At 38.9% G+C, this 27607-nt stretch overlaps 1 protein-coding gene across 10 annotated transcripts in view; it reads right to left on the bottom strand.

Moving 5' to 3' along the window:
• TfAP-2 (transcription factor AP-2) overlaps window positions 1-27607 on the bottom strand; it is a 470810-nt gene that overhangs the window by 159727 nt on the left and 283476 nt on the right. For 7 of the 10 annotated variants that reach the window (XM_087342922.1, XM_087342926.1, XM_087342923.1 and 4 more), the window contains one exon: window positions 10582-11064. In XM_087342922.1, the coding sequence (XP_087199048.1) occupies window positions 10582-11064 (483 nt within the window). Of the gene's footprint in view, window positions 1-10581; window positions 11065-16199; window positions 17637-21589; window positions 21898-27607 lie in introns of those variants that run through there. The other 3 variants (XM_087342925.1, XM_087342924.1, XM_087342929.1) reach the window with 3 other exon arrangements.

The following is a 27607-nucleotide window of genomic DNA, read 5'->3' as shown; positions in this document are numbered from 1 at the left end:
AAGATTCCAGCTGCACGTAATATAACAACAACTCTGTATGAATAGCCATTGGACATCACTGTGCCCTTAGTCTGTCTCGCCTCTCCTTCGTATCGTAAATATTAAAACTGTTTTACTTCAGTTACTATTTGCAAATCATCAACAACTTAGTTCTGAAGAGATCGCCAGACTGGGCCCATGGTCTACACGGAAACTACAAAGTGCGTTGTGTTTCTCGTATGAATGAAGTCTTTGTGGAAATACCAAAGTAGTATTAACTGTGAAAGAATATAATCACAGAAAAAAATGTTACTATTTTATGTTTTTTTATCTGTAGACGAACTATGGAATAAAATCAAAATACGCATGTGTACGTCTGTAATCAACATATTTATCATGCCTCCTGTTTTAATAAACTACACACTTACGCCTCAGAATTAGCAGTGACTTAACCAATATTTGGATCCGCGGAACTTTTTCATCGGAACGCCTCGGCAGGAAGGAAGACACAAAACATTCACGCCTCGGGTGGGATTCGATTCCGAACTCCACCGTACGCTCGGCTAAGACAGTGGCCGGCTGAAACCAAATGGTTGGTCACTGACATCGAATAGTTAACTACATTTAATCTATGGCAGTTACGTGATTCTAGTTCGGACTATGCCATATTTACGAGATAATATTAACATTTCTCATACTCGCCATATTTGTAATTCTTAAAAAAAAGGTTTGAAGTAAAATGTGGCAGATAGACATATGTTTACGATCCGTCTTAATGAAAACTTCTACATACAATAACCTCAATGGTTCGTCAGTAACCATCATCTAACAAATTTCGCGTGGCTAACATTGATTTAAATTCTACAGAAATAACTGAATACGATTCGAAAATCTATTACCGCAAAACATTTCAAGATCCTAAATTAGTACATTGGCAGCGGAGCATAGCAGCCATGTCGATATTACTGATGATACCAAATGACTTATGAAATCTGACACGTTGGGGTGTCCTTTACAGAAACCGAAGGTTCATTACTGTGTTCACAAGACCCTCCTACTGGACCCTATCCCAAGCCACCTGAATCAAGTGCACTTCCTCACACCATATTCACCTAGTATCTGTTCTAATATTATCCTCTCTTCAACGCCTGTATTTACCAAGTAGCTTCATCACTAGATATTTTCCAACTAAAATGTTATCTGCATTACTTATCTTCTCTGTGAGCATTACATGTCCCGTCGTTCGATTACTGACGAAATGAACAAGAAACCTCAAAGGGATGATAGAATTTTTCAGTATTGAACCACGTAGTCTCTTAGAAGCTCACCGACGTTTCAGAAGTGCTTAATGCCTCATCCCCCTGGCGATGTAGGCAGTAAGAGTCTCCGAAATATTGGTCAACTATTAGATCACAAGAGGAAATACCACAAAAATCTGCTATTTTCATACTCGCCGCCGTGAAAATCTAAAATATCACAAGAAATATCAAACGCAACGGGTAATCGAACCCGGTCCAACTCGGCACGGAAACCACGATAAGATCCCCGTCTGAAAACGTAGCACTGTCGCGATACGCCAGCCTGTCTGATGCATCTTGTCTGCCACCCTCGAGAAGACACGTTTCACGAATGAATTGTATCCAAGCCCACACATCCTTCCGTTCTACATCGATACGCACCCACAGACCGCCCGCCAGCGAGACGAAAAATCTTAGAGTCCGAACTCGAAACACCGTGATACCGATGACAACTCCACAGAGATAAAACATTTCAAACGTCAGCACTTCCTAGCGTAAACGAGACACATTCTTGTGCGAACTGCAAAATTTATCAAAACATTTAAACTAGCGTTTACGCCTTTCAGCGGTTTTAAACCACGTAGTATTATTGCAAGAAGACAAATAATGACAATGAATAAATGTGAATTCATTGCTAGCAGTAACACTAAATTCATTTTTAGGAATCAGTACATTAAAGTAACACATAATAATGAAGTGATTTTTGTACGTTATCAGATATAATTTACGTTACTACTAATGGATTTCGGCGAAATTATACTTCCGGCTTTCTCTTGGTAAGACCTACTGCAGACAGCAAAGGAGCAGGAAAGTCTATGCTGCGTTCTGCAACAGCTTACAGAAGCATCAGTACGTCGGTTTCAGGGGAACAACAGTAACGCACGAAACCTTTTGCATCAGAGTACCATGGAGTTAGTATTTAGTCATATCAAATAATGGGAATCCGTTTATAAAGACTTCGAAGATTTTATTCAGAAAAATAATACAGATGTCCATACAGTCCAGTTCAGTAAACTCTGCCATTTATCATGGGAATAGTGTTAAACTGTTTCCGTCTTCGGGGCTCACCGATGTTCCTCTGAAAGTTTGGTCTCTACCCGCATGTCCGCATGGCGTCACAAACTAGAAGACTGCTGTGTCACAATCTGCAATATCACGTTCCAAATCTCCACAGCGGCGAGAACCTCAAATCTCAAAATTACATGGCTTACGATAGGGTCCAATTCTAGGTTTTGTGTCGACGATGATGAACCTTCGAGTTCTGTAAACACAGATAACTGCTCAAGAAAGACCTTTTCCCAGAGAGACTGACGTGTTGGTCTAGATATCAAACTCCATTGGCGTATAAGCACCTTGAAAGAATATACATCATACACAGAATCTACACATAAAATTATATGTATATTCCGCAAAAATTTAGCTGAATTTACGTGAATTATAGCTTCGAAACCATCTACCTTGGTAGTCGTTATGCAAAGCAGCCTATCTTGTTTTCTGCTTAGCAGTGAAGCCTAATTCAACTACTGGTCCACTGATAAGAAAGTTTGTGAACACAGACCAACAGTGAGGGATTGTACAAGGCTTTGTCTGCTTCATTATTCCACAATTATCTCCGATATTCTTGAGTTCACATGTTCTCAGAAATGTCACTTCCAGTCGTGATGGTATGACAACTCTGAAAGTGTTGTAGTCAACTCGATAACACAATTGTTGTTTGCGGTCCAAAACACGGAACATTATATACAGTTACAAAAATTAATCATTCTTAATTCCGAACAATGCACTTCTGAGTTACCTGTGTTTCGTAATCTTACAGCAGCGACAACAGTCGACGTGTGCAGACCCACTGGATTATATACAGACCTACAGACTGTCTAAAAACTCTTTACACATGAGTTTCTTTTCTGTTACAGGAATAAAAACCGTGAATAAACATTCGAATAAGCTCCGAGAAATATTCACAGATGTGACCCACTTCAGTCGTAATGTTTTATCGTTTTCATAGGCGCACATAAATCATTGGGCATCAAACGTAGACCGTATAAAACACTCGTTCCACAACAAAAAGTCTATAAATCAATCCTCCACAGAGCCCAAGCATTAACAATTTTAAACAGATCTGTATATTTTCCTAATGTTTTCTTTTCTACTGTGATGTGTTCATTAATGTTTATTGGCTACGTAAGTATACAAATCTTTTGCACTCAGAAACTGCATGATATCAGGTAGCCTACTCCTTTTTACCTTACATTCCGTTAAGTGTTCTCAACAACAACTTTTCAGTTGAAATTTATAAATCTTAACAACTACTTCCATCGAACAAGAAATTTTTGATCAATTAGCAGTCGCTCAGCTAGTGACGAATCCCACGCCTGTTATGAACCAAAACGGTCTGAATCGATGATGGCGCGGTTTCGAGAAAATAGATAATATCGATTAAATGTACACCACTTTCCAAGCAGAGGTCGAAAATGGTGAATGGTAAAGAAACTGACTTTATGTATTCAACAATACAAAAATGCAAAGTCGACACATGAGCCTATCAATCGTAAGCCTAAAACTGAGAATTCAGAAACAAGACGCTTCACAGTTTTGAGTTACTGTCTGCAAATTTAAAATTTCTTGAATAATTTAAAAATTCAACCAATGACTAGGCCTACTGGCTTATACAACTAAAGAGCGATATCTTTTGATATTGAAGTTACAAAATGGTACTTACTCAAAACTGTGAGATACATCACGTATAGATAATTTTAAAACAAATAAATACTTAGCGATATGATGAATTTACTTTATTGCCTGAATCAGATGAATTTTCACATTTTCGACATTTTACCCTGTCAAATCTTATCACCAGACTGTACGCTCCATCCTTCATATTCTTTCAGTTAATTATCATTTATCCCATCTCCCCTTTTCAGACTTGTTACGTCACCACGTATCCGTTTTGCCTCCCATTCATGGGGCTCTAACACCCAGATCTGCAGGAGAGGATGTCACTAAGGGTTTGCAACGCGTAAGAGGGGAGAATATTACGCAGTAAGAGTCCTTGGCTCATTATTGGCTTTTGTGGATGTCTCGAATATTGGTCCGTCCACCTCTCTCTCTCTCTCTCTCTCTCTCTCTCTCTCTCTCTACCTCGTCCTCCAAAACCGAGGGCAGCTCCCAATATACGTATATATAGACGAAACATATTTGGCTGTGCACTTAGAATTCCTGCTTCACATTCCGGAGGTACCGGTTTCAAATCACGGCCCGTAGACAAGATACTTTGACTTAATTTTCGTGATTTTTCCAAGTTTCTTCTACCAAATTCCCATATTCTTTACGACTCAATTATTCCACGCTATACTGATTGAGCTACTGATGGTGTCATTATATAAAAAAAACAAATAAGTAGAAACACCCAAAAATATTTCGTCACACGTCAATTACACTCCCTGTTGTCGGACTTCAGACTGCTTTCATCAATGTAAAAGCGGACTAAATGACAGTCGAACTTCGCTTTTCTTCGTACGATTGAAATAGACCTAAACACATTGGTACTTAGTCGAATAACGAACATCCAATAACCAACTGTAGTCATCTTCAAGATTATTCTCATTGAAGCTCCAAGAATATGACGATAAATCTCGGGCAAGACACGAGGCTCTGAATTAGTAAAAGTAGGAGCTTAGATTTTCCCCTCAGCAGTTGTGTCCCATTGAACAGTCGCTTCTTATTAAGTGATCCTTCGCAGACGAGTGCGAATGCCTGAACTAGAACTTACATAGGAGAATTTCACATTGATATTTGCAGGATTTGGGGGGGGGGGGATTTTTGAGTCCAATACCGTTCCTTCTAATTTTCAGAACTAATTTATAATTAGGAGAAATGATGAAAAAAAATTCAAAGTTTGAAATAAATAGATAAGAGGAAATGAGGAAATTGCAGAAGTTAAGAGAGAATGAAAAAAGTAAAAGATTAAACTGAGTGGAGCAGAAACACCGATTATTCGTTGTGTCTTGCTCAACAACGATCAGTTTATTGTTCATACTAATTTCGAGTCGACTGACACTACTTCTTCAGACGGTTTATTGGAACTCGTGAAATACTTCTTTTTTTTTTTTGCTAATTCCGCTACCGTAAGAAATACTGACAGACATGAGCGATAAAGCTTTTTACCTTTTCAAAAGCCGCTTCGACGTCATTAGATTTCTATACGGCATATCAAATTCGTCACAAGCTTGCTCACAATCAGCGTACAACCTGTAGCCCGGCATAACATTACAGTCTGCCTGTCTTCATGGAATAAGTCATCGACATAATCTACGTCTGCTCTTAACGCTGCGAGACTTAAATGCAAGAGGCTACTTGCCTAACAATATACCCTGCTTACACCCAATTTTTCAAAACGCCCCATACTACAGTTTTATAAAAATTAACTACAAATTCAAACAATGCAGAATTGGAAGTTTGCTTCGCATTCCTCCTCAAGAGAACGGAGGCCCTTCTGTGCCAGACTTTGAAGATGACGAGCCAAGGAAATTCCAAGACCTGGAGACTGTATAGTCAGGGGAAAGCTAAATGGAAACATGGGCTAATAATATTCCATTTGAAGTTCTCATGTCGATGAAGAAGTCGATGTTGTGACCGTGTGGACAGATACCAACGTTTCGGAGAAACATGCTGCATCCACCTTCAGACGATGGTATCTGTAAGCCCACGTAGCGTTACAACCCAGATCAACCTTGGCATGAGTTAATAACGATATATCGGAACAGATATTACTGATGAAATGCCTAACATTGATGTTAAAACTACAGCAATGCGCCAAAAGCTGTGATTTACTGCGGTAAGCAGAGATAAAATTAATGCCTTAATACTGAAGATACCAATGCAGGATCAGATCAAGATGACAACAACTATTTAAGAATGCAAAGAAAAGCTGAGTGAAACAGTTCAAAAACAAACAGGAAATTCCGTGGATTGACAATCGGAAGCTGTTGCATAGGACGCTTTAAAATCAAATAAAAAATGTGCCAAACCTTGTATACTACAAACCTAAATAACTCCGGCTTTACTTCCTTCAGAAACAAACCTTACGTAAATACTACATATGAATGTTCCCATATTTCGGTTTATTTGTTAGTATCAGTAGCGTAGGCGAACCTAAATACACCCGGGACGTAGGATTTACTCATCGTCCTGATGACGGAAGCAGCATGCACCGCAGAAACATCTTCTTCTTCTACTTCTACCTTAGTACACTACGCAACAACTCAGACGAACGCCGTCTATGGACTGTAGTTAGTATTTAGTACCCGTGAAATCGTGTATAATCTAGCCTATTTAAAATAAGGTAAAGAGTGACAAGACTAGAAAAATCTTATAAATTATTGTTTATAATATAAACTTTATATGATGCAACACAAAGCCGTTTGACATATAAAGCCGCCTTAGCTTTGAATGACCACTCGGTGTATACAATGAAACCCACGTATTCATAAGAATAAATATAATGACTGCAAGGAAAAAATCTTTACAAAGCAAGATTCTTCAAAAGGGCTACTTGTGGATCACAGCAAGTTCACAATGTCAATCAAAATACATGGCGCAACAACAGAAGTAAACAAATAATAAATAAATACCCAAAACAATAAACAAACTTACCGTGAAACTAGGCTATGAAGCCATCACTTGAGACAAGCCTTCGGATACAGCCAATGAAATTAGATTTCTTTGAATATTGCATTGCAACGCACATTCATACAATAACGTAATGGCATTACAAACACGAGATTAAACTCCGGTAACAGACAAGCTCACGTTCTACTTTGGACTACATCGACTAAATTTACATACAACCTACTTTCCTAACATTTATTATCATTCTCCATGTTTTCCTTCTGTCTAATAAATTTTCCTACCAAAACACGCGTTTCTTATTCCACTCATTCACAACTGTCTCATCGGTTCAATTTCAATAATACTTTCGGGTGAATTTCATAAATACCAAAGTTCCTTAATACTTAAATTTCTTCTTCCTTTCTTTGTTTCATCTGGTTTTCAAATGCTTACCCACATATTATTCTCCAAAAAATAAGACAGTGCGTTACAGAAACTTGCAAAACAGGGGGAAAATTTTCCACATTAATACTGAGGCTTCAGGAAAAGTTTTTCAAGAGAAACAAGCAGTTTATAACTATTCTATTCTTACTTCACATACGAGTATTAAATCTTCTTGTAATGTTGTTTTAGTCGGGAGATACTCGAATAATTAGAAGGTTCGATATTTAATTTTGACAACAAGTTCACTTACCTAACAAACAGCGTATTTCATTAATAAAGCCTAAAATATTTCCCTTGTATTTCTCATTTCTATGATCAAATTATGCGACCTTGGTATTCTGTTTTTATGTAAACCTAACCTGTATTGAGGTCATGCAAGTTTAAGATCGCATGCATCAATCCCTGGTTTTCGAAATCTGTAAATTAACTCCGGTTGCACATAAATGACTTGGTTCTTTAAAGTATTTATAAAAATAAGAAAAATATAAACTGAGGCTCTTCGGTGCACGCAAGTTATACTGAACCAATCTCTGAAAAGTTGTTCCAGGAAAAACAAAACATCACGCAGACTTCTATCGAGTGACTCATTTCGGATTATCCAAAACCTTCAATTTCTGGGCCAGACCGTCACGAAGCAGACCGTAATAATAACAAAACTGTAAATTATCGTACATTCAAAAGTGTGGCTCATTCAAGACGAATCTCCTTTGAAAACATAAGACAGCAGATTTCTTAAAATGTATAACCTCTCTTATTCTTCGGGGAGAGCACAGGGATTATTGGACTATCATTGCATTGTCCAACTCTGGCTTTCGGGGGGGGGGGGGGGGGAAGCCGGAAATAATGAAAATTAACCGACGTTTCGGAAATAATGCAGTTGCCATCTTCAGAGTGAATATTCAACTATAATGTTTGCCGAGACGTTGGATAATTTTCAACATTCGAAGCTGCTCATCCCCGAAAACCGAAGTTTTTACGAATTCCAGCCGCGAAAACCTAAGGGCAAGAATTACTATGGCAACGGCCCTCCCGGGCATCCCGACATCTCTCCTTCAGCGACGTTTGCAAGGCACTGCTTTCTGACATATCAACCCCACTTTACACTGGTTTTACGTAACACGTGTCACACATTAGTCCGTATTTCTATACTTAATTAAGCAAATTACTCTAACATATGATTTGTTGCTGTTAATGTAATTTTTTACCCTGCACATAGACCGAATTTTGTGGGGCTGCCTCCACAGATATGTGAGAACTTACAACTGAGCGCTGTTTCTATCTACACATTTCAGTAGTTTTCGTGACGAACGACAAAAAAAAATATCCACAAAAAGAAAAGAGAAGAATTTATTTTACATTTTCTTGCGTATCTTCTATTATGTATGTAGATAAGCTCATTAGGCCTGTCATAGGCTCTTTGCTGTTGACAAACACTCAACAAAGGAATTGAAATATTATTATTATTATTTAGTATTATTTATTTATTTAGAATTATTAAATTGAATTATATTACTTAGGTTAGCGTGCCAAGGTGGTCTAGTGGTTAGAACGCTGGCCTTGTAATCCTGGGGTCTCGGGTTCGATTCCCGGCGGTGCCCGAATTTATAACTTGTGTTGGGCAAGGCCGTGGTCTAGGCAACACGGAGTTTTCCTACGGGGGCTTCCCCGGTTTCTCCGTGGCATCCCAACAATTACTCCATTCACACACAGAAGAAGTCAATGGCAAACCACTTCTGGATCATCTACCAAGAACGTATATGAACAGGTCCCAGTCCGAGAAAAGGATGGAAGGATCCTGTTCATATGGACCTGTCGTCAGACAGAACACTAAATAAATAAATTACTTAGGTATCATATTTAGCACATTTACTTATAAAATATTATTCAATAAATGAATCGAATGATTATTATTATTAATATGGTACATTCATATATTTAGTTTCATTTGTTTGTTTGTTTTACTTTTATTATTATTGAAATAAATTAATTACTTATTATATTTTATCATTCATATATTTAGTTTCATTTGTTTGTTTGTTTTACTTTTATTATTATTGAAATAAATTAATTACTTATTAGATTTTATCCTGTACACTGGTTTAGTGCTTTGGCTGTTGTCAAGCACTTAAATAAATAAATAAATTTAATTGAATTATTTTTGGCATCACGACATTATACTACAAGCTGTCGATAGTGGTGATGCTTTGATCCTTTTCGAACAACCATGAAGATTACGCAAATTGGAACCGCGGGCGTAAAGACTGAAGTCGATTAAGGGCTTAAATCCATGTCCCTTTAGGAAGTTGTATGCATTCTGAAATGGCGTAATTGGATTTAAATGGTTCAAGATTGGGTGTAAATACAAAAATTCCTTTCAGAGGGGGTGCGCTTCCAAGTTCTAGAGCCTAGAACATAGGTGGCTATATGGATGGATGGATGGATGTAATAGTCAGTGAGTGAGTGAATCGATGGAGGAGTGGATGAATAGGGCGAATGGATCTGATGAACACACGAATTAATGCAATAGGCTGAGTAGATGGACAAATGAACGCATCGGGTGTATGGGGTGAGACCGTCAGACGTGTGAGTTGGCACATTTTTCCTAACAGTGCTCTTCAATGCGGGTAATCCAACGGTTCAAGCCCACTTTGAGTATCGTAACCACCTGTTAAGAACCCAATTCGAAATCAATTTTACAGACTCAAGTTTTCCCACGTACCCCACGGCTACTATTAGTAACGTGACTGTAGGTAGGGGCCGTCGCCGGCTATCGTCGAGGAACTCGCAGTTAAACAAGTCCGTTGACAGTCCAGGTGCGTTATATTTTCTCGGCTTCTAATTGCAACTTGGCTTTGCGTACGTGCGTTCACCTAATGACAGATTCTTACAGTCGATGTTGCACTACGATACATTTACATTTGCTGATGATCCACGTTACAATCTGTAGTCTGGTAGAAGCAAGAAGACGGACCTGTAAAAAGCTAGTGAATTTCTACCAGACTACATGGCGTTACAACCCAGAAGGCAGTCGCCTGATGCTGTGAGGATGTTAACTGGGAGTATCTCTATAACAATGACATTATCGAGGTGGTGTTTTCAGTTTGCCGAGCCCAGATGCACCCGTATCACCCTGACACAAAGGTACAAATTACCGACGTTTCGGATGAACACGCTGCCTCTTCCAACTCCGAATCTACAGAGGTTTCCTGGTTCGGAACTGTGCCAACTGCAGTTATGACTGAAAAGCACTCACCACATGGAGGGCGTCGGTGTCCCTGCGCAGGACATCGTGCGTGGTCGTTGTCCTCTGTCCCGCAGAGACCGCCGCTGCCGTCAGCTGATTGTAATGATGTGCCGCTGCGGCAGCCTGAGCCGTCTGATGGAGCGAGTTGAGCGTTTGTGAGTACGGGTCTGTGACTGCAGTCACGGAGTTGAGGTAGTCCAGCTGGTGATGACTCTGAGCGGCGGCGGGTGACGCCGCTTGATGATGGTGGTGACTCGGGGGCGGGGGTGGGAACGGCGGTGGGAAGTAGGGCGGCTGGAAGTCCGTGGCGGACACGGAGTGGTGGTGTGAGGTGGGAGTCATGCCACCGGCGTTTCCCGCACCTCCGCCGGTACCGGCGTTCGACCGGTGATGGTGATGGTGGTGCGAGGCGGTGCTGAACGGAGACGAGCCACCAGTACCGGCCGATACGGAACCGATCGAGGCGATGGCTCCGTGACCAGTCAACCGGTCCTGCAACAATGAAACCAGTTGTTACTTTACACAATCACGGCACGCGCAAAGACATTGCACAACGTTTAGGAAAGGGATCATTTGGACCGAATTAACTGGCCTTCGGCAAGGTTCACAACTATTTCAAGCATTAGGGTAAAGTTTCGAAACCGGGTATAGACCACTGAAGTTGCATACGTGGGCCTACTAAAATTCCTTCATCAATGATACATTTAACTTCACGTTAAATGTAATACTGCACCGACGTGTTGTTCCTGAAAGGCTAGCGCCCGTTTAAACAAGACTCCTGGTGTTAGAACTTTGAAACTGGATGCATTAAGACTCCACTGACAATCTGCTGGTCGAGATGGTAATATATCTCAAATTCCTGCTCAGGAATAGGGAGAGGCAGATTCAAAAATACGAAATTATTTTGAGACCGACTTATTGTAAAATCAAGTACTTCCTTCGTCGGAACAGAAAGTGAAGCAGTTGTCGTGTGAACTTATTTAATTTAAACTATTCTTTCTGCGAGACTTGCTTTTCAGAAATGTAGCCTTAGAGTCTGAAAACGGTGCAAGAATGCTTCCTGGACACTACGCACTCTCTGGAGCAGAGATTATGAATACGACGTATAGGCGGCAGGCTGCCTCTGCCATCAGGAAAAGACAATGAGGAAGACGTAGTACATGTCTCTAGAAATAACTTGCAGACTGGCCAGATACTCAATCGTAGGTAGTGTAGAGTATGTTTCTCCGATACGCTGACATCCACCGGCGAGTCTTATATGATCACAAATTCCAGAGCATTATCACCTTCACCTCCTATCTCACAAGGTTTATTCACGAACCCTTATCAAATTTCAGGTATTAGATTCCCAAAAACACCGCCCGAAATTAAATTATAAAGAAATTACTACTGCGAATAAAAACATACATGATAAAGTGTAGGACATTCGATACACACGCCTCGATTCGAAGTCGGTAACATTAGTATACAAGGTGCGAATTCATTACAATCGGCCACAGGGCTAATTTATCGTGAAATATAAAGACACAGCAGAAACGTTTTGTGTTTCTCGCCAATGGCGCCCACTTAAGAAGCTTCGTGTGAGTTTCTGAGACACTACAAGGCAGCAAGGCGTATGCAGTTTCACAACAGGCCGCGGTCAACCTCTGTCGTCATTGTTCCTAGGCAAAAGCGAAAGGTATAATGAGTGATGAACTGAGTCGGGAAGGAAGAATCCTATCAGCCTCTCTCTCCTACATCATCCGCCAGCAATTTATTGCAATTATATGTAAATTATTAAGAACAAAAACTACGTTGCATTTTATACTGGGACTGTATAATTAGCACTTGAACGTAATTGTATACGTAAGACATGTAGCTCTCCAGCTCTGTGACAAACGCTGTTCGCTTCTGTCAGCCCTGCTTTCACATTATCGTGTCTGCATGTCACCGAAATAATCGGCTTGTACTTTAATCCAAGGGCATTTTGTATGTGTCCTTCTGAACGAAATTATAAAATGAAGGCATTAATAGTTACTATTTATTTATAGTTTATTCAAGGAAGCTTTTTCAGTAGCGCCGAATGAGGAGAGTGAATAATGAATAGGAAAAGATGGAAGGAAGCGGTAGTGGACTAATTTAAGGTACTTTACTGGCATTTGCCTGGAGGAATTGAGGAAAACCATGAAACCCGCAGTTAGGATACCCGGCTTCCGGGTAGAGATTTAAACCCGAACCTCCTCCCGAAAAAGCGGGAGTGTTTACCTCTCCCACAGGACGTTTCGTTAGTTGGTGTTATCCTGAATGTTTCATCCATATACAGTGGATTCCGGCTAGTTGGGACACATCGGGACTAGAACATTTTGGGACAATTAACCGTAATCTACTGTATCTGCTAAGTGGATTATCATCTTGATATTGAAATACACATAAACAAATTTTTACCCCTTTTGTGCCAGGGTAAACTTGCCCTGTAGGATTTGAGGTTGTCACGGCGGTCAGTCTGAAGATTGTTGTCTTCTGAGTTGTTGCGCCGGGCTGTCAGGTAGAAGTTTACCGACGTTTCAGGAGGCAGCAAGGACCTCTGAACCGTCTGTAAATTTCTACCAGACTACACGGCGCAATAACCCAGAAGACAGCCATCTTCAAAACTTGACCTCTTAAAATAAGAGCAAAAGATGGATCGAAGGTGTTTGAATACAGTGGCCTGGAGATAACTCCTACATGGTTTACACTATTTGCGTTCATCGCCTAATAAAATGAAGACAACCAAATGAAGAAGCATGAGATCGGCGGGGCATGTAGCACGCATGCAACTATAATATACTCTGTAAGCCTAGTTAAGCTGTTAAACGCTTATGTAATTTCTTCAGTAAGGCATGTACTTAACGAAACTCAAAACAAATGTACTATGGCTGTTTGCTGCTGCTGAACATTCATAATGGCCAGTGAGGGATGTACAAATCCGGTATATAGAAGTAATTAAAATCGGAATACACCTTTTACTCTTTAATGTTTAATGGACCTACAGTTGCCCCTACAGCACTAATTACAGGTCATTTCAAATGTCAAAAAAACATTTTTACAAACTTAAGATTCAATTATGTCTTACTGTAGCTTAATTGTTGTTAGCGACATTTCTCCACATTATATGTGATGGTTTTTAATAGTATCACAGCCATGACTCGATCGTCAGGGCCTCGTCTGTGGTAAGTGTTGCATAACATGGGAATGACAACAAAGAAAAAGAACAATTTTCAACCTCTAGCCTTGAATAAGTTTATGGACACGTGAAAGCATTCATGTAACAAAAGCTGACGAAATAAGTATTCTCAAACTGAACGTAGACTTTCCTGGTTACATCAATATCGACATCGAAAAATCGAAACCAACTAATCTCGACACGGTATTTCGCCCGACTTGCCGTAATTAAGGATGGCGTGTTCTCAAGTCCGAACATCGTCAGCTTAATCTGGTAACTATTGACCAAATACCCGATATCCTAACTAATGCCGTTGGCTATCCTCAGCTGCTGCAGGTAAATAATGAAAAAAAATATCGTAAGATGGGCCACGACCGCTTCTACTTACATGACAATCTACCATTTACAAACTCCCTAATACTTGACGCTAGTATTAAAACCTATGCAACTAAGGAAGTATTATAGTGTAGTTGCGTCATATTGTGAATATTATATCAATTATTTATTTTAATCCGTCTGATCACAATATAATTTTATTTAAATTTCTTATAATTAAGATAATAAAATATCATTCATGTTCCTTATCGATTGATCGATTTACATTTCGGAACATTTACACAACATGTTTCAGTTTTTATAAAACCATCATCAGGTGTAAAATATATCTAAGAGCTTAAAACTCAATTATGATTTCTGTAGTTTTTTGGTGATGTTTCATTACATTTGTTTTTCCATATTTGGGCAAATAAACTAAAAAACAAATAAAGTGCCAGTTTCTTATTGGACCTGTTTTCACCCGAACACCATGGGTATCAAAATGTGGTCTGCATACCACAGCCGAAGACATGATTCTCTGAGTCAGCGTGGAACAACTGGCAGCCCGAGATCACTTGTAACCTGGCCCGCAAAATTATCATTTAATCTGTCATGAGTTGCTACAAGCTCATTTATTTTCTTCACTCCCAAGGATTTGAAAAAGTCATAATTCTTACTTCTGCTGATTTAAGTATTAGAGTCGCCATGCAACTGGCTTTAAAGTCCTCCCACAAAACTTAAGTATTCCACGAAGGAATAACGCCAGATACAAGCTATTGCTGAAGAAAATTTAAAATAATAGCATGTATTTACAGTAATTTGTGTACATTTCAATAAAATTTATACTTGATCAGAACACTGATAATTTTTCATTTATTATTTATTTTTTAAGTGTTCTGTCTGACGACAGGTCCATATGAACAGGATCCTTCCATCCTTTTCTCGGACTGGGACCTGTTCATATACGTTCTTGGCAGATGATCCAGAAGTGGTTTGCCATTGCCTTCTTCTGTGTGTGAATGGAATAATTGTTGGGATGTCACGGAGAAACCGGGGAAGCCCCGGAGGAAAACTCCGTGTTGCGTAGACCACGGCTAAAGATAACTAAAACTGGCTATTAGTTTTTAAAAAATTAGTGCCCGTGTGTGTGTGTGGGGGGGGGGGGTGCTTCTTGGCCTATGTATCAAACGAGGAAAATATTCTTGGTCTCAGGAAAGAATGAAAGAAACTCAACCGTCCTGTTCTGAGGGACAGGGTGACGAATGTAAGTAAAACGTTACACTGGTCCGCTGCTTTAAACATAGAATTGTTGTTGTAACGGAGGATGCGACACTGATGAAACGTTTCTCTGACAATCCATCACACAGAACCGTGCATGACACGCTATGCAACTTCATAAATCATTTGAAAAGCTCCTAATTTTTTAAAATTACAATTTTCACCTCAGTTTGTATAAAAATCTCGTCGTTTCTTATTGACAGAGTTAAACTCCGTCAAAAGGTAATTCCTTTAACGCCAGATTTTACGTTTCTGACTTTCCTTTTTTTATATACCAGAGTGAAGAAATGATTCTTACATCTCGCGGAAATATACGTGTAGCCTAAAAATTGCGCAAAATGTTAAATATTATCATATTAATGTCTCATGAACCGAACGGTTCTTATCAAATGTTGTTTCAAACAAAAATTTTCAATTGAGATTCAAGAGTAAATATATATAGACACGAAATCGCTGACAGAGGGAGAAATAAATTAATTTCGAGAACTTGCCTTGCATATTATTTTCTAATCGCCAAATGTTTATGTTTAATCTTCACAAACGTATCTGAACCCTGTAGTCTTAAAATGTTGAACATATTTGTGAAACTGCTTTCATGTACAGTCCAAAACTAGTTACCGATAGAACCTCTATATTCCCCCAAAAAATTAAGTTTCCATTCATTAAAAATACAATCTAGTTACATTTTGTACCAGCACAGAATCCTAATAAGCAAACCACCAGCGTCATAAAAGTGAATTTCAGAGATGACAAAACTTTTCTGTCCCTCTGCATCGCATTATGAACTAAAAAGGTCCTCGAGCAATGGTTAAGTTCTACAGCAGATTTCTGTTTACAGCCGGAAGAGTCTTACCTCCATCATTGTGGACATGTTGAGTACAGGCGCGTAGCACAGCGCCAGTTTGATCGTCAAACTGTTCAAACTAGTGCAATGAGAATGTAGCCGCTATTGTCACTGGTCCATACAATCGGTAACTTCCTCTGAGATTGCGTCTTTATGAAGACTTCGTGCAGTGGCTGCAATGTCATTTCAGACGTCAAATAACTCCACTAATCCCAGCAGAAATTCCGGTCTCTACTTTGCCGCAAGAGAGATACAGAGATTACGCACAGTATAATGCCAGAGACTTGCTTTTGTTTTTACGAGATCACATTGTAACAAAGTTGACAAGGATTAGCACGTGTATTTCTCTCTTTCTCGTTTCTACTTCTTTTGTACACTTCAAGTGACGTACAAGCAAAACACGGATAAAAAGAAATCTCCTATTAAACACGTTTATAACTGCTTTAAAATGTCAACGGATAACATCTTGATCTGCGAGGAATTTCTCAATGTAGGCTGTAGACTTTCTGCTGTCTGAGTAGCTGCCTCGCTATTCAATCACGATTTTCTACTCTTCTAATGCGGGTTGTGTCCAGTTAGAATTAGATTCAATTCATACATAAATATTAAAGACACTGCTCATTATACATCATTTCTGAAATATTATTTACAGTTCATATCATATCTGTAGTTCTTGTCAAATAGAAGAAAATCTCTAATGTTGCTGATTAAATGCAATATCAGTTTATGTAACGAACAGAACTGTATCTTGAAGTAAAAAATAAATATTTAGCCAGTCTCCATTCTGTGGGGTTACTAAGTAGTTGAACTTTAAAGAATGTAAAAGGTAATTATGCCTACTCTGTTATCTAATTAATGAAAACGTTGGAAAGTTTAACAATTACGTATCCCTGACTGCATAAGAACGGACTGCATTCAAAAATATTCCGCAGTGAACAGAGACAAATTCGTTAACTGCAAATTACTAGATTTTAAAAAGAAGTTAAGAATTTTGTAAAATAATCAAGACACGCTTCGCTGAATTTAAATCCCCTCTAGAAATGTGGGGGCATTTTTTGACTGAAGCTACTCGGCCGACACGACACACGAGGGGGTCGCTATAATCACAATGCCATCCAGCACGAACACTTCAAGACGTTCTGTCCTACACATCAGTTACGACAGGAGAGAACAGTATAATGGGCCCTTTTGTTCAAAGTCGCCGCTGTCAGTAACAGCACACGTGACAGAATACCGAAACACATAACACAGTTTTATCCACTTTTTTAACACAGAGACCCACAGTACAAATGAATCAGTTACCAATTACTACGTATTTGAAATTTAAAACCCGCCTGGGTAATTAACACTTATCGAATTCATCACATCCAGTATTCAGCACACAAATACACGAATCGCGTACATTCAAATTGCTGTCTCGGAGAACTCAAGGAAGGAAGTTTTAAGATTTACATTTCTCGTGCGCCGAGAAGGAAGTAGGCGCGTGGTCACGTCACCCTACGTCCAACAGACGGGAGACCCAGAGAGGCACTGAGACATGATGATGATGTTAGGGCCCGAGGGGGCGCAGCTACCTAGAGTCACGCCTGCTGGTGACGCCGAGTCGAACGAGTGGCCAACTCCCCCGTCCCGCCCCGCTCTAGATACGACGGCGAACACCCCGGGGGTATCGTATCAAGGGGAGACAGAACGAGATGGAGAGAAAACATACGTGAAGATCTGCAAAATGTAAGGAGGCGACAGAAATCAAAGACACTCTCTGGAAAACACCGACATCACGCGCGATTTTGTCTGTTCCGGACTCCTTAGTCTTCTTCTACGTCGTCACACGAAGATGAACATTGCCGAACCCGAAAGAACGCCCAAGAAATTTATCAATGTTTCAGTACAGACAGATTAAACGTAAGTTGTAGTGAGGGCCGAGAGATAGGAATGAGAGGCAAGCAACAGCTGATACGGAGATAGGAGCATTTTCAGTCGCCTCTCGCCGAAGGATGTGTGAGCCTGGACCCAGAAAAGGCAACGGTATGTTGGAGAAAAAAACATAACGACGAGCTTCATAATTTGTCTTCGTCACAAAACATTATTAGTCATAAAACAGAGGAGGATGAATACTGTGGTACACGTAACACGCACTGAACGCATGATAAATACATGTAAAATTTTAGTCGGAAAACATGAAAAGCGATGAGAACACGCGAAAGAGCTTGGCACAGATGGAATTATCAAAAAACCCTATTGAAAAAATATGAATTTTCGATAGGGACTGGATTTATCTGATTCAGGATGGGATCGGTGGCACAGTTATAATAAGCCTTTCCTTAAAAACATTAATCAACTGATCTTTGTAATGGAGAAGTTTCCTTTGTGATACAATCTTCAAATATAATTTATATAACCTTCGGCTTCATGTGATTAAGGGAAACTAGACAGAGGATTTCTACAAGTGCATGGTCGTGTTCATACCGGATGCAACATAAATTGTAACCGAAGAATAAATACTGAACTCTATGAAGAGAATGCTACTTGAACTGATAAAGATTTATAATGACGGTAATAAGTTTTATGTCGATTACGAGATATATCCATAGATAACAAGTTATTAGGAGTTGCTTTGCTGTTATAACACACCCATAAGGATGCTTAAGAATTCAAGTTAGAAGTGAGGCAGTGAAAATATGAAATACAGTCAGGAATGCATAGAATTTGTGCTTTCTCCGATGTTAACGACTTCACTACCTGCCAAACCCATCAACAAAAGTTATTTTGAGAACAATGTTTAAATCAGCTCAAAAGCAAACAGTACACCTTGGTCTAGCTTGAATCGGTTGTGTCCGAGTCAGGCTCCCGCCGAATAAACAGTTTCTAAGCTATGTTTTCGTCAACCCATCCGCCACATCGACATTACAGATATCAAGACTGATTTCTGTAGAAATTAGTTTTAATATCATGTCATATGGGAGCACACAGTCTTTATAATTGCAATTCCAATACAACATCAAAACAATATCAGTATGAAGGCCATGAAAATTTATGAAGTTGCAGATAAGTACACGTCATTTGGTGCAGAGAAATGAAATTTCGTGTTAGCAAATACTAGGATACCAAGCGATTTCTATCAAATCTGTAGAATTATGTTGCTGCAAAGACGAACTGAATCTTTCATTGTAAAAATGGCTCCTAATACACACATTCAAGGTATACCACATTTTATGAACTGGAAACTAACCAACCATAAAGGGCGAAATATTTCTGCGTAATGACGTCAACTGTTGTCAGTGGCAAGAGAAATTCATATTAGAATAGTCAAAACCCATGTCGTAAGCAGAGACTGTATCTACTGGTGGTAGAAACGATATAAAATCTTAATCATAACAAGCAGCAATTCAAATTTGTTGTTTTTTAATATCTTATTTCAGCCGTTCATAAAATCCCATTCTCCCATCTCCTCGGGCACCCAAGTGGACGTCTTTCAAGAGGTTCACCATCAGATCTCAGTGGGATATTTCTTTTCTCCCCAAATAAAATATCCCATATTGCCTACTCACTTCATATTGGTTCCTCGTATGTCCAAATAGGCCTCTTTTACTGAATACTTCATTTTCGTAGCCTACTTACACCTTCTGTTCTTCCCTCTTAGTAAAAGATAACGGTTAACGCCGACAGAAAACAGACAGATTTATGTTTTCTAGGCCTACATCCTGATCTTTAGCGTTCTGGAAAGCAACAGAATGCGAGATTAATTGAATCTACTTTGACACTGATCGAATGGAGTACCTCGGAAAGAAACCACATTGAAAGTTTCGAGCAAAACTGATCTAATTGCCATCAATCGCTACAAACAACACATTCTGTACACTGCGGCGCATTGGGCCTACAGACAGATTACGTATCTAATTATTACCGTCAACCGTAATGCATTTTTTAAAAAACTTCAAGAATTTTAAACACCCTCTTATAACATTTTCATTTGTCTATTTATGGCAACTTTCAATGAACAAACATTTCTATTTAAAATGTACTCATAATTACATTTATAAAGCAAGAATTTGTAGGCGGCTATTAAAAAGTACGGATTCTAACATAATGAAGCGATTAACTAATATTTCTGGGCTAACGAGATTTCAAAACAGCCTATATTACTATAAATTCAATTTTTATTCCTTCTGTGGACTTTATACAATTAAATAAACCTCAGGATAATGAAATTTTTTCCACTCTAAGTACAACTTGGAATATATTAAGACCTCAGCTCCTGTAGGTGAATGTCTGCATGTCTGGCCCTACGCCTATCACAGAACGTCAAGTAGCAATGGATATAATTATGGAGTTCCCGAGTTCGAATCTCGACATAGACATCTACTGTATAAAAAAATTATCGTGGTATCCTAAGTAACACCAGAGAAACTGATATAAACGTAAAATATGCTACGACTGCATCTCGGGGTTTCGCTTATCTGCAGCCGACACGCAGTCAATAAATAAGACTTCATAACAATTATGATGTAACAAAGACAACACATTTCATGTTTGGTTCGTTACTTGATAACAAAACAAATCATTAAATAGTAAAAATTTATCACAAATCACTTTCATATCCCTGTTCCATTTGTCGTGCTATATAAATTCTTGCAGTAGACATATAATCCTCAAATACATACAAATCGGTCAATAAACCAGAAACCTAAACACTGTAGTGCAGATGTACGTTTGAAAAGTAACACGAAGCATTGTCATCATTTTTACTGAAAATTCAAACAATACTGTTAAGTATCAATTCTTTCAAAATAGATGGAATTTTTAGAAAATACGCATTAAAGGATATAAGACATTAAAAATGCTCTGGATGCCAACAACACAGCAAAATTTTGCGCAAATATAAGACTTGCAAAAGTAATTAATCTGCAAGATTACGTAATTTGTAAATCCTATCATTTTTATCAATCCCTCTACATATTAGCGAAAGAAATTCACAAAATTTCCCTTCTACAAAAGAAAACACTTTGCACATGAATCTTTTTATAAAAATAATAAGCAAAGAGGCGTATAAAATAAAACTATCTACCTCGATGGTAAAAATTACCCTTGTAAGAGGTAAGTCTTCACCAATTGAGGATCTCTGCTTTTATGGGACCTGTAGATTAGCTGCTAACATCACAAAAGTGTCTCTCGGGCCATAATCTAGTAAATGTCAATACTATCTTTAACACCTTATTCAATGTTGGGTTTTGTAAAGAAACTCACGGTATCATTACAGGCATAAACTAGCTCGTTACAATCAAGTTTTTGGAACTATTACGATGACAAGCAATAACACCTTTTCAAATCCACACACACACACACACACACTCTTAAAAACTAAAATAACACGAAATAAAAATACGAATCTAAAAACAAACCTCATTACTTGTTAACTCCTTTAAATCCACGCTTGTAGAAATCCACATTTATAATTCTTTACACGTGACGAAATGTATACATAACATCCAACTAATGTCACGTAACAACTTTCAACTTACAGGAAATTCGCGAAGAGCTATAGGCATTTGTACGCACATACAGTAGCAAAGCACAGATGAACGTCACTCGTAATTTGAAGATGAAAGAACGTGAAACAGAGACGAAGCCACCATCTCAACCAACAATTCAATATAATCGCACTGTAGCATTACTATAGACTATCGTCTTGTTCGAGCAACTATATTCACACAACTGGCTGCGGTCCTCGTTCCATAGCCTTCGTTTTCTCTTCATTCTGAGCGAATTGTTGCCTACAGCAATGGGCTTGGATTAATGTTTCTAGACCAATCAAAAAGCTACTCTACCTTCGTAAGTCCGTCCCAACTTACGTTACAAATATCCCCTTTGGCTACGCAAATAAAAACAACTTCTCTTTTAAGTGGTTTTCATCCTGCTTCTTTCTCCCTTTAAACTACCTTTTCGAAGCAAAAACGGCACACGTGGGAACATTTCGCAAATAAAAATTCCTAAGCCCAATGTTTCGGAAACAATCTCAGCCACCTTCATCAGGGGAATAATGACGGAGGCGGAGATGGTCCCCTAAACGTTGAGCTTTTGTCAACAACTACCTGTTGCCCTACAATATTTCTTTATCTTCCTTTCTTTTTACCCATAGGTGTCAAGGTTTATTTATTAATTATCTTGATCTGTCTGGACAATGGTAGGACTCCTTGGATGAGTGATCAGCCCGACGCAAAGCCTCTACCTATACAATCAACCATGCCTTGAGTGGGACTCGAACCCAAGGTCTCAGCGGCCAGACGCACGAGGTCCATGCCTCAGACCGCGTGGCATATTACCTTATATTAAAATAAATTAGTCAACTGAATTACTTTTTTTAAGATTGTATGGGCAATGTTTTGTATGCCGGGCTTAATCAGGTTTTACTTGTTAAAAAGAATTTACATTAATATAATTAAGATACAGTTAACCCAAAATAGACCCAATCGTCCACTAAAACTACAGACAGTGACTAGCTGTTTGGCATGCATTAGGCTGACAGTGGTAACTTAAATCCTGGTCCACGCCTGCTACCAGTGCTTAAATTCGCCGCAACGCACACGTGTTTCTCAGATTAAGCAAATCAGTCATGAATACAAGTACGGAAGAATAACATGAATGTTTGTAGTATCTGGGCTGGAAAACCTCACCAGAAGACCCACAGACCGGAAGCTGTATATGAAGCTCCATAATTTGTACCTTTCACAAAATATTATTACAACAAACAAATCAAAGGATATTATATTAGCGGGACAAAATGCGTGTATCTGGAAATTAAATGCGCATAAAATTTTGGTCCGGAAACCTGAAGTGAAGAGATCGCTAGGAAGATCTAGGCGTCGATGGGAGGAAATAGGGTTTGGGATGTTTAGATTGGACTTATCTGGCTTATGATAAGGAGAGGTGGCGGGATTTTGTAAACACGGGAATGAACAATTGGGTTAAATTAGAGGCGAGGAATTTCTTGACTGGCTGTGCGTACGACGTATCAGCTTCTCCGGAATGGCTGTTCCATGAAACTAATTAGGTAGGTAATCAAATGTGTGTACTTTTGTGTATTTTAATTTTCAAAAATTTTTGGTAGGAGAAGGGAAGGCAGATGATCGTCTAATTTACCTTGCTCTTAAATTTCTTCCTGAATGAAATGTTGGTTTTCTTTACGGTCATCCACAAATTTCTGAACACTGACATAATTTTGAAGAATTTATTAATCATCTTTATACACGAGATTTATAGTTCTCACGGCGTAGAGGAGATGACTATGTTCTTCTGGGTTATACGCCGTTCAGACTTGTGGGTCGATATCAACGTTTCTGAAAAGCATAATGCCTCTGTCTCCTGGGCTGAACGTAATCTTTTCGTATTAGAATTTTGTTTTGCGTTCTGAAGAGAATTAACATGGAGGCCTTGTGGATCTTTCGGCGTCTACTTCCATATAAACCTTTTTTTTTTAAAAAATAAATAATTATTATAACATCAACGTAATCTTCACTGTACAACCCAGATATCTCAGTGAGAAAGTGGCTGATGCTACGAGCTGGGAGGCCGGCGTTCAATTCCGAAAGAGATCGGATTTCTCTCACCACGTCCATGCACTTTGAGACAAGCTATGAGGTCCACCAAGCCTCAAATTCGAAAGCTGTGTAAAATCGCTAATTTCCCTGGGATAATAAGGCCGGAGAGTGAAATGACCACTCATCTCTGCACATCATAAAGGTGTGCCGTGGAGTTTCTCTCCACAACATCTATACCTTTGTGGTGTGGTGCTTGGTACAGGGAAAAATCTTAATTTCTAATAGTTTTATTTTCATTGCTGTCTTCATTTGTAAAGTGTTGTTAAGTAGCTTATCGTGCGACCTGCGACAGAACTGGCTTTTAAGAAATTGTAGATTTAAAAAGTTATAATAATACGATAAATAATAAAAGCTTAAAAAAATTTGGATCCGCGACAACTCTATGGATAAGTAAAGGGAAGTAATAGTTTTAATACTTAAAATTATTCATTTTCAGGACTTTTTCCATCGTTAAAACCACGTCGTTTCGGAGGTTGGTTCTATCTCCAGCCGCCGAAACGTCGTGATTTTAAAGAACAAACAATGGAAAAAGTCCTGACAATGAATAATTTTAAGTGTAAACTACCATCGACAAAACCCTTTAGAATTGAAGAGTTGTAATAGTTTATTTCAATTTGCGACTTGTACCGGTGTTGCAACAAGCAGCGGTGCTGTAAAGCCGGTGAGTCACGTGGCTGTAGCGTTTTTCGTGGCTTCAGGAGAAATCTCTCAAATCAGATGGCAGCCTTTATCTCTCTGTCTCTCTCTCTTCACGCGTCTGCAGCGTCGTTTCCTGTTTCCGGTAACACAAAGGTTATCTGCACCCGAGTCTAATTGCAAAGAGCGCGATGCATAGTTCAACTTCTGGCACTCACTCCACTTAATATCTGATTATATGGCAAGATAGCAGATCATCTGAACTCTCTGCAGTCAAAAACCCTTTCTCACTAATTTCCCAACTAGTTTTAAAATATTCTTACCATAGCTTTCTTGGTTACTCAATGTATCACTTTCCAACAGGTTTCTTGAACCACAATTAATCCCCAAAAGCAATACCAAACCAAATATCCTACTCCCAACCTCTTGTTATCCTCAAAATGGAGGCTTTCTGAGAGGTCTTCCCGTTAGGATTAGAAATGATAGTACCGAAACCCCCCGAGTGGCGCGCCATAAACCATATGGTGACTTCTACGTCGAGCTATTTTCTTTTGATGATGTCTGAATGCGAGGACATCGAGAAATTGCAGATTCATAGTAGTTTCCTAGTGTTAACGATGGTGACAAGTTGAATTTGTGTTGAAAGAACAAGCCACAATGTGACAATGGAAAATAATAAGGAGCTTCAGGCCCCATTGTGACTGCGCATGCCTGCTGGTTGAAGGAGGACAATTTAAAATGAATCAGGCTTAACACGGGGGGACGCAGAAGAAGACTGTTACTACATAAATGAGGGTACAGAACAAAAATTGAAAAATCAACTTAATTGAATGAATAAATAGTCAAATGCAGGGGAAATGCGTTTTAACTCAAATGGATTAAGATGTCTGTGAACGAAAGTTTCGAGCATTTAAAGGTAAACAAACATGTTACTATCAGCATTATCAACTGATGATAATAATATACAGTAGAGTTACTTGCACAGAATAAAAACTAAGCTTTCTTACTATCCAGCACAGCGAAATGCTTTTGACGACGAAAATCGTAAAGGTAAGGTTTTTTATGCGTTCTACCAACATGACAGAAAAGTTATCTTACAGATTTTAGGTTAACTAGAGCAGAGCGCTCCTTTCGGAGCTCCTCGGGGGGTTGGTCAAGTTTTTAAAACGCAACCAACCCCCCCCCCTGAATGGGGGGGTTAAAACACTTGACCGACCCCCCATTCGGGGGGTTCGTTGCGGATTAAAATCTTGAGTAACAGACTAAACCAAACCCCCCCCCCCCCCGAATGGGGAGATAGAATCTTGAGTAAGAAACTAAACCAACCCCCCGAAGGGGGGTTCGTTGCGTTTTAAAATCTTGGGTAAGACACGAAATTAAGCCCCCATTCGGGGGGGGGGGGGTTAGTTTAGTGTCTTACTCAAGTCATTTTTCAAGTCATTTGTTTACTCGGCATTGTTGTGTTGGTACAACAATGCCGAGTAAACAAATATAACGTAACATTATATTCTCCTTTACAAGCCTTTTTTTTTCGTTAATAATATTTTCGAGTTCGTGTTAACCTAAAATAACAGAAACTCGAAAATGTTATTAACGAAACACAAAGACAAAGGCTTGTAAAGGAAAATATAAAATCGACTACAAAATAACCTTAGTTTACACTGCAAGTGCTTGGCGGTAAACTTTACTTATACGATGGTGTAAACAATAAAGGCATGAGTTGTTATAAGGCTATTGATTCTAGTTTATTATTTAACGACGTATAAGTTGCTTCTACATAGCGTCGAGGAAAATATGAAAGAATAATAGAACATTTAAAAGGACGCTTAAGGAAAGAAATTAGGTTACTATTTTATAATGTGACGCCCAGTGTTCACACTTAAATATGAGTAAAGTTGGACTGAAGGATAGAGAATTAGTGAAATCTAAGCAGCAGAAACTAATTTTAATATAAGACAAGTATTTATCAGATTCAGTGAAGTTAAAAAGTTTAAAACGAAGAAAACAAGGAAACAATATTTATTCTGTAACAAATTATTTTCGTGAGAAATGGAAAATGGCAGACTCTTATATTCGGCTGAAGAAATATCGAGGCATGTGGAGACAATTTAAAAGTCGGGTGTGAAATCGAACAGACTTTGGAAAACAGAAGAACTTTATGAAACGAAATCTGTCAGGAGCCAGCTTTGAAGAAGTTCTCAGCCTTTTATAGAAACCAAAGATTCGTTATCGTGCTCAAAATAGCCCCCACGACCCCTATTATGATATACCCACACCGTATTCCCCACCCCCAAAAAGTTTTAAAAGTATTCTCCCAGTGGTCTCGTCTCTTCGAAGCTACTGCGTCGTACTATATATTCTGCTTTAATTAAAGCATTCTGAATTTAACCTTTGTAAACGTAACGTATTCCTGAGTTTCGTAAGAATCAGCCCATGGCGGTATATATTGGGAACAATTTAAAATTCCACGCATTCTAGATCAGCACACTAAGTGAGGGTGAGATTTCAGTTTAAATAAAGCTCCAGAAATTCATTTAGTCGGAGTATGGGTGAGAGTTCTTTAAGTTGGCAAGAGAAGAAGATTAAATCATTACGACAGAATCCAGTTGAGGTCTGAATGAAGAATAAACATCAGAGATGGGCGATGCAGTTAAAGAGCCGAGACCGATAACAATTCCTATGACTATCCACGGTGAAACAACAATACAGTCATGGTGAAGTGCTGAAATGTCAACAGACGAAGCACCTGGCTTGTATTCAATATAAGGAACTCGAGTGGTAGTTGAATTATGCCAGGTCCTCAGTTGGGGAATGTCAACGTCCTTCACGCTGCAAAGATTCTATGCAGGGCGAACGCCCTGACGATGGAGGCAGCTAGCACCTACGAAACGCCAGTAAACTTCTACCAGACCACACGGTAATCATTTATCATATTCTTCAAGAAATGTATCAGTTCTGACACTTTTCGACCAGGTCCAATTTTATTCGATTGAATGTTAAGAAATTTAATGCATTTTTGTAACAGCAAATATAACGTAACATCAAATGTTTAGCGGACAGAGTCTTATACATAAATGTACAAACTCAATAAACAATTAATCCAAGTTGAATAACATTTAATAAGAACTGTGTGCCTAGGAAGATGAAGAAACGAGCGAAATAAAATTGTAAAAGTATTTTTCAAGC

Source organism: Zootermopsis nevadensis, unplaced genomic scaffold (genome assembly GCF_977971745.1).
Source record: "Zootermopsis nevadensis isolate Lab colony 2312 unplaced genomic scaffold, Znev_1.0 Znev_ptg000004l, whole genome shotgun sequence".
In the NCBI taxonomy this organism is placed as follows: domain Eukaryota; kingdom Metazoa; phylum Arthropoda; class Insecta; order Blattodea; family Termopsidae; genus Zootermopsis; species Zootermopsis nevadensis.
Note: the sequence above shows the minus strand (reverse complement) of the source record. Positions and strands in the feature narration are given on the sequence as shown.